General features: G+C 41.3%; 1 protein-coding gene across 1 annotated transcript in view; it reads left to right on the forward strand.

Annotated features, from left to right (window-relative positions):
• PIR (pirin) overlaps positions 1 to 11,286 on the forward strand; it is a 98,573-nt gene that overhangs the window by 54,974 nt on the left and 32,313 nt on the right. Inside the window, 1 exon segment of the mRNA XM_007472047.1 lies at positions 9,740 to 9,824. Coding sequence (XP_007472109.1) covers positions 9,740 to 9,824 — 85 coding nt within the window.

Below are 11,286 nucleotides of genomic sequence, written 5' to 3' on the forward strand. Positions count from 1 at the left end.
GACATGAAGTTGAAGGTTCATGTCTACACGATCGTCTGTCCCCAGAGCCCTGTGAAATCATGTCTTTGCCAAATAGTCTCCCATGTCGATGCACGTTCTTAGAAGAACTCTTAAAGCCCCTTAGTAAATACCAAGTGTAACTATTAGAGATTAAAAGTGTTATAAAGCCCTGTAAGGAATATTCTAGCATCTGTTACTAGATTTACTGACTCAGCCTTGAAAAACATTACCCATGGATGGGAGATAAACGATCGGAAGGCTCCCAGTTGGCATATTTGGGGGTCATTTGTGATTTTATTGTACTGTTGCCTTTGTAGGATTATGGATGAATTATTCATATAAGGGATGGGCATTTGTTATTTCTCTGGTTTTAATTTTCCAAAAAAAATTTGAACATCTGTAACCCAATTTCAGGCAAGGATGCTGACTCAAAGGGTGAAGAAATCAAAGTCTCTACTTTCACAATTAACATGTCTCTGATTAAATTTCAGGCCCATGAGTCCTGTCAGCATCTCTATTCCCTTCCCCCTTAGCTCTTCTCTCTTCACTACCTGTACCCCAAATACAAGGTGAGAAGAGAGGGACTCAAGTGTTACTGTTGATTAAAATGCTTCTTGAAAAAGGATACTCTTGAGACTAGACTGTAGAATAATTTGGCTATGTCCACAATTTCTGGTCAGCTGGACAGCTTGATGGTCAAGATTTTCCGCAATCCTTTATGGCTGATAGAAGTTGAAAACGTGGTCTGACCTAGAGGGGTGGGATAGGGAGGGTGGGAGGGAGGGAGGCGCAAGAGGGAAGAGATATGGGAACATATGTATATGTATAACCGATTCACTTTGTTATAAAGCAGAAACTAACACACCATTGTAAAGCAATTATACTCCAATAAAGATGTAAAAAAAAAAAATGTGGTCTGGCCCTCTCTAGCTCTCACCCTATACAGAGTCGTTGGCATTTTGCCCAAGAGTTTCTTGTCTTCTCTTTGCGTAGCACTTCATGTATATGTCAAAATGTGATTACAGGGTTTTAATCCTTCCCGTAATGCCTTTGGCACTGAGGATGGAGACTAATGTCTCCCGATCCTTATCAGAATTCTTTAAAATAATCAAGAATTCAGAAATCAGAGTGCTTTGGATTGGAGACAGGAGACATTTACCCTTTGGTTGAAGAGCATCAGCCTATTGTCAACAACAAGAGTTGGAAGTTGGCTTTAAATAACGTGGTAAATCTACTTTTCATTTCCTCAAATCGTAAGATCTCCCGAAGAAAGGGGAAGGTGTGGTTCCCCACACTGGGACCATGGATCTGCCAGTGAGTTTCTTGAGTGTGTGCAGAGGTGTAAGTGGTGGAGAGAATGGGTCTGTGAGAGCAGGAAAGTGGCGGTAGGAAGGCGAGATTGGGAAGCCCCGTGGGCCATGGCCTGGGCGATGCCCAGAGCTCCTATGGAGTAGATCGCCCTCTCTTAGTTGAGTCTCCTGAGCCCGTCAGTGAAGTTGTTTGCACTGAGCCTCTGTTTTGTGATTGGCAGAAAGAGAACCTACCCAAAATAGACGCAAGTATAGGTGCGAACTTAGCGATACAGAAGACGGTCATCAACTGGGGAAAAGAGAAGAATGAGTCAGCTGGGACAATTGGTTAAGCATTCATAAAAAGAAACCAGTTTCGCTCATGATCCCATCCCTCATGGGAAAGTAAATTTGACGTAGATCAAAGAATTAAATGTTAAAAAAATTGAACTAGAAAAAGCCAGGCAAACATTTAACACGATCTTTGCTTGGGAAAGACTTTCGAAGTTTAAAAGCATTGGAAGGAAAAGCTGGATAGAGCTAATCCATGTCAGAAATGCCATAAATGAAATGAAAGGCCAAAGCAAGATTTTTCCAACAAATAGTATTAAGGACAAACAGCTTTAATTTATTTTTAAGAAACCCTCTCATATAAATTGAGAAGAGAAGCGCCAAACTCCCTTAACCCCACACCCTGCAGTTCTCTGCCCCCTCTCTGAGTCACACTGCACAGAAGATTTGTCGGCACGTGTTCTCTCCACTTCCTCACCTCGTCGAGGCCTTCTGCCTGGCGGCCACCCCCATCAGTGCACTGAGTCACTACTCCATGTGGCCAAACCCAGAGGTCTTTGTTTTCCTTCCTTCGCACGGGTTGCACGCTTCCTCCTCCACACTGTCTTTCCTTCCTTTGCCCTCTGAGATAATACGTTCTTGTGTCTCTGGATGCTCTTTGCTCCTTCTCAGTGTCACTTCTCAGGTAGGTGCCATTTCCTCTACTAGACCCCTAAACACCCAGCTTCCCTGGAACTCAGTCCTGAGTCCTCTTGTCTCATTGAGTGTCGTCTCCCTGGATGATCTCACCCGTCCCATGGACTTAGGTACCATTTATAGTCTTACAACTCCTACATTTATTTTATATTTTTATCAGATTGTAATTTATATGTAACATTATGTTAGTTTCAGGTGTACAACATAGCGGTTTGATATTTGTATATTGTGAAACAATCACCACAATACACAGTAAGCCTAGTTAACATCCCTCACCATACAGAATTACAGAATTTTGTGTGTCTGGTGAGGCTTTTTAAGATTTATTCTCTTGGTCAGTTTCAGATGTCTCCCACTTTCAAACGACTCCCTCATTCATATTTTTAGCGCAAGCCTCACCTCTGAGCTCTGTGTGGACTCATATGTTCAGCTACCTACTTGCCATCTCCATTTGCATGGTTCCCAGGCACGTCGAATTTAAAATGGCAAAAGTTGAAGTCTTGCTTCCCTACCCACACCTGCCGTGACAGCAAACACACACAAACTCGTTTCCTTTCCAGGCTTCTCCATCTGAATGAGTGAATGGCACCACCATTCACTGCTCAGAGTGGAAACATGGTGGTCATCCTTATTCCATCTCCTCCCCTACCTACATCTAATCCGAAATATATTTTAAATCTGCTTCTCTCCCATCCCCTGCCCAGCCTTGGCCAGGCCCACTGCAGCAGCTTCTTCAGGGGTCTCCCCTCTCTTATTCACTCCCTTCCAGCTCTCCACATAGCAGCTCAAGACATCTCTTTACGATAAAAATTGGATCAATGTGCTCCCGTTGTACTTTAAAGAAATCCTGCCTGGGCCTTCTCTAACTCTCTAAACTCATCTCATGCCGTTCTCTGCAGCCTCCTCATGCTGTCTGCACGTGGCTCTCCTGTCAGTGTCCAGATCCTCCAGGCTCTGCACTGCCTCCAGGCCTTTGCACATGCTGTGCTCCATTCTCTGCCCAGAAACCTCTTACCCCCAGCTCTTCTCATTCGACGCCTTCCATTCCTCCCCCATTTTATTTTCTCCCCTCTGCCCTGTTTATTCCACTTATGGCATGTGTAGTTTTATATTTAATTTGTTAAATTGTCTTCCTTACTAGGAAGTAAACCGCAGAGGCTGAGCAGATCTGTTATTCACTGATACACATATCCAATGACTAGCACACTACAGACTCAGTCAGTATTTCTTTAATGAGGGAGCTAAGTAATGAATGAAAACATAAATAGGTTAATGAGCAGATATTTTATAAAACGGGAAATACAAGCGGCCAAATTAATACACATGAAGCATACAGAATAGTGCCTGGGGCTTCCCTGGTGGCGCAGTGGTTAAGAATCCACCTGCCAGTGCAGGGGACACGGAGCCCTGGTCCGGGAAGACACCGCACGCTGCGGAGCAACTAAGCCCATGTGCCACAGCTACTGAGCCTGCGCTGTGGAGCCGCGAGCCACAACTACTGAGCCCACGTGCCTAGAGCCCATGCTCTGCAACAAGAGAAGCCACCGCAGTGAGAAGCCCGCGTACCACAAGAGTAGCCCCCGCTCGCCACAACTAGAGAAAAGCCCGCGCGCAGCGACAAAAACCCAACACAGCCCAAAATAAAATAAATAAAATAAATAAATTTAAAAAAAAGAATCGTGCCTGGTATATACTAAGCCCTCAATATATTTAGTTATTGTTATTCTTATGTTAATAATATTTAGTAGCGCTTGTTAAAATAATGTCACCCAAACTAATAGTCAAATTAGAAGAGTAACGAGATACCGATTTCTGCTTAAATAAGCTAAGATTAAAAAAAGATAAGATGGTCACTTATTTGATGAGATGGGCCCTTTTTACAGGTAATTACCAAGTGATTTGACCAAAAACAGTTTGGATGAAAGCATTTCAGTTAGTGTAACAATTGATAAAAATGATCTTTTTGTTCAGAAACATGCTGCTAGACACTGGTTGTTCAAATATTGGTATCTGTACTGTGGAGGTTGTGCCTTTAAACTTTTTTTAGGTTAAATTTTTTCCTGATTTTTTTTCTTTTTGTCTGTTTTTTCAGGCATTTCCAGGTATGTTTTTTCTTTTCCTTTTTTTCCCCCAGCATTTAATCCCTCTCTTCTATTTTTGGACAAGGATGTATTGGGGGAAAAAATTTTAATGTGTAACAACAGGGAATTTGTTGGAATGAGTTAACTTTCTGACAATAGGAGATTAGATGAGTGAAAAAAAGCCACTATTTGGAGCACCTAATGAGTTGGAAAACAGCCCTGTGGTATAGCAAAATTACAGAGACCAGAAAAGCCAATGACTAGCAGTTGACTTGTTCAGGAAAATTGCTGTTCAGTCACGTCATCGTGTTGACAAGCCAGCTCACTTTCAGCCACATTGCATTTGGCCATAAACCTGTAGATATCTCAAGAGCCCTATTAAAATGTCTAGACTTTTAGATGTACAATTTCACTGTGAAGGGAAAAAATAGAAATGTCAAAATTTTATGTGCAAAGATATTCATCAAAAGTTAACAGTGATGCAAAAAAACAAAGAACAACTGTAAAATGAAATGCCCAATGTTAGGGGGATGATCCAACATGAGAGTAAGGGTCCAGGAATAGGTATACGCACTGTTTCTTTCTTTTATAAAATACGGAGGATTTGCACTTGTTACCTTAGAGTAATTTGCTTAAGCAACGTCTAGTAAGATTGAGAATTCAAGTGCATTTCCTGAATAAATCACTGAATCATCAAGGGTTTTCGAAATACTTCTCAAAAAGATGTGAAAGTATTTATTACAGCTCTGACATGTAACAAATTGCTGCCCCGTGCTTTTAGGGAAGGCCAGCATGATGGCAAAATGAGCAGCATTCAGGGATAAATGGGTGGCAGTTATCTGTGAAAGGAGCCGCGGCAAGATGAAAGATACTTAATTTTCTTTACCATGCTTATACGTAGCAAGCAATATAGTACTCTTCTTTTTCTTGGGAAGACGTACTAAGCCACGTAGCTTCCATGTGGAAGTGATTTCATCTTCTAATTAAGATCGCGTTTAAGAATAAAAGCAGAGGAAGGAAACCAGCTTACCACGGGTATCATACCAAAAGCCTGGGGAAGCGGGAGGTCTTTGAAGGATAGAAGATGAAGGTAGTTCGGGTTCAGAAGGAAGTGGTTTCGTAGACCTTGTTTTTTTGTCTTGCTTGTTGTTGTGGTCATTATTGGAGTGGTGTCTTAGACTCATTTAGGGTTTAATTCTGACATATTTATAAAGAGAGACAGGGCTTGTCTGGGTTTGGTAGCACCCCTGTTGTTAGAGGTTAGCCGAAGTTTACCCTTCACATCTCATAAAGAGTTCTGTTACTTCACTTCTAGAAGGCTTGCTTACATGGTATTTGAACTGTAAGATTTTAAGCCGTTGGGCTTTTAAAATACAGACTAAAACTTTTTTTTTTTTTTTTTTTTTTGCGGTACGCGGGCCTCTCACCGCTGTGGCCTCTCCCGTTGCAGAGCACAGGCTCCGGACGTGCAGGCTCAGCAGCCATGGCTCACGGGCCCAGCCGCTCCGTGGCATGTGGCATCTTCCCGGCCCGGGGCACGGACCCGTGTCCCCTGCATCTGCAGGCGGACTCTCAACCACTGCGCCACCAGGGAAGCCCCAGACCAAAACCTTTAAAGATAAGTTTCCCAAATGCTTTAAACAGAGAATTAAGAAATGAGAAGAAAAGAAAGACAAAAGAGGAATAGCTTGGGATTTTAGTACCTGTGCAGGCAGTATTAATCAGGACCAAAAGAAAAAGGGAAAAGAAAGTAATTTCACTGATGGAATTCAGGTGCATTAGTTTCAGTACATGCTGAAACAGATTTATAGAGAAATGTTTTATTCTAGGTTGCCTTGGACCAATTTATTTTAATCCTGTGGAAATAGATTGAGAGCAAAAAAAGAATGATTTGCTTAATTAAAGTTTCATTCTATTTTGAGGGTCTATTAATAGTTTAATACTATACATGAAAAGAAACAAAACAGAACTCAGGAAGGAGTGTGCCTAATGGCGATATTTCTTTATAGTTGCAAAGCAGCAGTGTGTGTGATGGAAATATTAAGTCCAGGTTTGCTCAAAGTGCATTTGAGCCTGGCATTATCATCTTTGAGTTAAATGAACAGAATTTACATTTGCTATTCCAGCAGTTACCAAGGAAGATCAAAATTTTAAAAAGCAATACCTATCTGCTTTTCAAAAACTGTGTGTGTATGTGTGTGTATATATATCCATACATATATGTATACACACACTCATGGGAACAGCTTTCAAATTGAATTTTATCTCAGGATGGATTAACTGAAATAGAATAACGTACATATAGGTTTTGGGTAGTTGCTTATTCAAGACGTGTTATATTGAAACCGTCAATGATCTGATTTTCAGTACAAAAAGGAGAGTAGAATCCGAATTCTGTTTTTGGCTGTAGATGTTGTGAAAAACACCTTCAAAATGAATTTCAGATTTCCCTGTAGCCCTTTTCATACTGTAAGGCAGTAGGATATATTTGTGGCTTTATAACGCCTCTCGTTGGTTTGTTTACAATTTTATAAACGAATATGTAAGTACAGAATTCTCTGTCTGTGTGTGCATACGCATATCTGTGTCCTTGCAGCATTAGAGAGAGAGGTTACTGTTTTGGGGACAATATGGATTGGGTTGAGAAGCTAGAGGCAGGAAGAAAAGAGCTCACCAGGAGGGCAAAACTGATGGCCGAGCTTGAGGGCAAGAGTAGTGTGGTTAGCCAGCAGCCCCCTACTCACTCCCCGCAGCCCTCGTGGCTCTCCCTCGCCCCAGCCACGTTCTCACTTCTCTACAGCTCTAGTCTGAGAAATCAGAAGGGAATTTACAATATTGAAAAGTGGAGGGAGACATTAAAATTTTCTGACTCCAGATTTCAGAAGCAGAAATACACTTCAACATCAGTGAAGTCCCAACACCAGATTTTCAGATTGAGTGAACTAAGCCCAGAAGAAGATAAAGGCTTTGCTAGTCAGCAGGAAAAGCAATACCAGCATCAGAGGCTCCCGGTTTCCAGGTTGGAATGCTTTTTATGACTACATTCTGGGAGAATTCTAGTAAAAGTTAAACCAAGAGCCTCTTTTTGATTCACGTCCTCGCTGTAGGCAGGGATACTGCAGCGGCCCCGGAGGCAGAGGTTGGGAAAGATGCTTGAACCTTCTTTTTCTGGAAGAGAGCAAAATATTGCCCAGGAAGAGGAGTCATCCGATACTAAGTGAAGTTTCCCCTTGATCTTTTTAGAAGTAATTTTAGAAGTCTTCATCAGGCAAAACCAGATCCTTTCCAGATGGTGCCTTACACACCTCATGATGCTGGAGGATCAGACCCTGCATCCCACGGGTGCTGCCCTTGTTTCATGTGTGTTCCAAGCTCTTCAGATTGATTGGGAATCTTTGGCCTCAGGTTGCCCTTGATGTCACAGGTCTTTCTGCTTTCATTTATGTATGCACAGGGGAATTTGCCTTTCCAGCTTTTGGAGCTGTATAGGTGCAGCTTGTCCTCCTAAGCCACATAAAACCACGTACCAGACCACTTAAAGTCCAAAGCTTCAATACATGAGACTTTTACAGGAAAGGGAACAATCTTCCGATAGCATTATTTACAATTCTCTATTCTAAAACTTAAAGTACAGACATACACTTGGGCCATACCTAATCACTTGTCCTGAAGAGAGGCATTTTGCTACGTGTTGGTAAAGCGATTGATGAATATGCTGTGTATACTGTGAATAAATTTGTTATTTTTTTACAATAAATTTATTATTATACATGAGATTTTCCATTATGAAACATCATTTGGTAAATATTTATTCAACACCTACTATGTGACAGGCCCTGTGCATTGGCCTCGGGTGAAAAGGGCAGATATATCCATGTCCTCATGGAGTTTACATAGTTATTCTGTGCAAAAGGATGCCTTTATCAAGGATAGTAAATAATTCTGGGTTCTGGATTTTCTTTTGTGGTCTATTTACATATGCGTGTTTTTAATGAGTATAAGCTTTTTGTTAAAATATAACATACACAGAAAAGTGCACAAATCATGTGTACAGCTCAGAGGATTTTCACCAAGTGAACTCATCCGTGAAATCAAGAAACAGAACATTGCCAGGCTCCAGAAGCCCCCTTTTAAACCCCATTCAGTTACTAACCTTCCCAAGGTAACCACTTTTCTGACTTCTGATATGATAGATTAGTTTTGCCTTGTTTTGAACTTTATAGAAGTGGAATCATATGTTATACAATCTGTGTCTGCCCTCGTTTGTTCAACATTGTGCATGTGAGATTCATCTGAGTTGTTGCATATAGCTGGGTTCGTTCATTCTCCTTGCTGTATTGTAGTCCCTTGTATATATTACAGTTCATTTATCCATTCTATCATTAAAGACATTGGGAATATTTCCAGCTTGGGGCTGTTGCTGACAGTGTCACCATCAAGATTTGAGTACATGTCTTTAGGTGGACAAGTCTGTTGGGGATATACCTACTGAGTTGGAATGCTGGGTCATACATTATGCATATATTCATCTGTACTATGTACTGCCAAACAGTTTTCTCAAGTGTTTATATCAAGTGATAGTCCCACCAGCAGCGTATGAAAGTTCCAATTACTCCACATCCTTGCCGAATCTGGCGTTATGTACTTTTTCATCTCTGTGTGTTTTTTAAGTTAAAAAAAATAAGTAGAACAGAACCACTGGGACTTTGTGGTAAACAATGAAACATCATAAAGTTTATGGCAACAGTGATAATCTCTCAGATTTTGGTCTGTACCAATGATTCAGAATGGTGTTATAGTGAATTACAAACTCTGCTTAACTGTTGACCGAATCAAAGCCACTGTTTACAGTGGAAAATCCTGCAAAAGTGGGTCTTTCTTACATTTTGAGCTGTGGCTTTTTCAGGCCAGTAGCGTTGGACCACCTTTTTATGCAAGAGGGCCAAGTTAGAACAAATAAAAATATTTGCAGGCTACCCTCTTTGAATTTCAAAATAGACATGGCTTTGTTGAGACCTGGGGAAGAAACATACATCTGATGTGCATTAACCTACCATATTCAGTAGAAGAGTAGAAGTGAGAAAGTTGGAGCAGCTGTTAGGCAGTAAACTATTGACATTGGATCATATTTGAGAAATGGCTGTAGGGAGACAGCTGTCATCTGGAAATTAGCTTGTCAAGCTAGGAGGGCTAACTTTTAGACTGAGACCCTAAGAAGGGGGCTATATTGGCAGCCCATCCTCCCTGCTTTAACAGCATCTCCCAAGGAGGAATTGTATATGTTAATGGATCCAGACTCCAGGCCCAAGACAGAGGGTCCAGCTGAAGTAAAGATGAACCTTATTCTTGGAAAGATGCTGATGATTTCCTTTTTCTTTTCAGTCCAAGATTTACACTTACACACCAACTTTATATTTGGACTTCAGATTGGGCCAAGGAGCAAAGCATTCCCAGCCTATTCCTAAAGGTATGATGGGCTCTGCAGTTTAGTGATCATTTCAGGGGGAAAAAAACCCACAAGGGGCTGCTTTCTCTGGAATGGACTTGTTTCTGAACCTCAACACAAAGTTCTATGAACCCTGTTTACGTTTAATTATGTTTAAATTAGCAAATACTGCTTGAGCTTTTCAAGTTAAGAAAATCAGGAGGAATTCATAGAATGTTAGGGCTGAACTGTTGGGGCCGCCCCTCATTTTATCATTGTGAACGGTGAGACCCAACAGATGCGCTACTTGCTCAAGGCCACGTGAGGACTCGCTGGACACGGCAGGACGTTTACCCAGGTCTCCTGACTTCTGGGCTGCCTTTGACTCACAGAGTTCCTGGAGGGCAATCCAATCTGTGTTAGTTATGAACAAGTGCATTCTTGATTGAGGTACAGCTTTTGTTATGGAGGATTTACTTTTAAGTCATCGTTTAAATCCAAAGAGCAGTTAGAAAACTTCCAAGTGTTGAAGGCCAGTTTTATTTTTAAAAATGACCACCCCTGAGATCATTAGGCATCAACCTCGGACCCATTCTTTTCTTTGGTTTTTTTCATTCTGGCTATTTTTAAGTACAGGAAGATTTTTTTACATGAATGCATATGCCTACCTTCATACATAATTTTTATAGCAATAAATGTGCTAGCACGTGTGCTTGAAGTTTTAGTGCTGTGGGTTTTTCTTTTACTTTTGCGTTTGCTTTCCTCTAAACCCTTTCCCTCCCTCATCCACCCATAGCAGTATCCTCCCTGTGTATCCCAGATCTGGAGTAGATGCCAGACATATCCTTGAATTCGATCTTACAGTGTTTTGCTCGACACTTACTCTTCTCACTTTCATTTATGTGCATATAAATATACGCACATACAGGGTTATTTTGTCCTTGTTTTACTAAAATGGAATCATACCAGAAATATATTTTTTGCATCTTGCTTTTGTGACCAGACAATATACCTCATGGAAATTCCTCCGAGTCTGCTCGTATGGCTTGGTTGAACGGCGACTTTCTACGCCATGGGTTGACTACGATGCATTTAGCTCTTCCCTGTCAGCGGGTGCTCCCCTTGTTCCCTGCGCTTGGTACTGCACAGTGGTCTGCAGTTTCTCCATGACCCCACCAACACTTGCGTGTGTGGTTCATGTTAATTTTGACTCTGCACTCTGCTGCCACCCTATATATTGCCTCATAAGAGAATGTGTATCTGTCAGTTTACAAAGCTGTACTTGTAGATTTTGTCATTATGAATTTTAAACCTGAGATTTGTTTTAAAAAATGTTTTGGAATGCATACAAAAACAAGTAGCTCAGAAATGCATGTATATCACTGAGTCTCTATAAACCCACTTTAAACGAGTCTGTTATAAACCCAGTTATGCAGAAGAACCTTTCTTTTCCAATATGTCACTTCCAGTTACAGTGTGTTCTCCCCCCCACCGTGCCCTCACC

This window comes from Lipotes vexillifer, unplaced genomic scaffold, assembly GCF_000442215.2.
Source record: "Lipotes vexillifer unplaced genomic scaffold, Lipotes_vexillifer_v1.1 scaffold169, whole genome shotgun sequence".
In the NCBI taxonomy this organism is placed as follows: domain Eukaryota; kingdom Metazoa; phylum Chordata; class Mammalia; order Artiodactyla; family Lipotidae; genus Lipotes; species Lipotes vexillifer.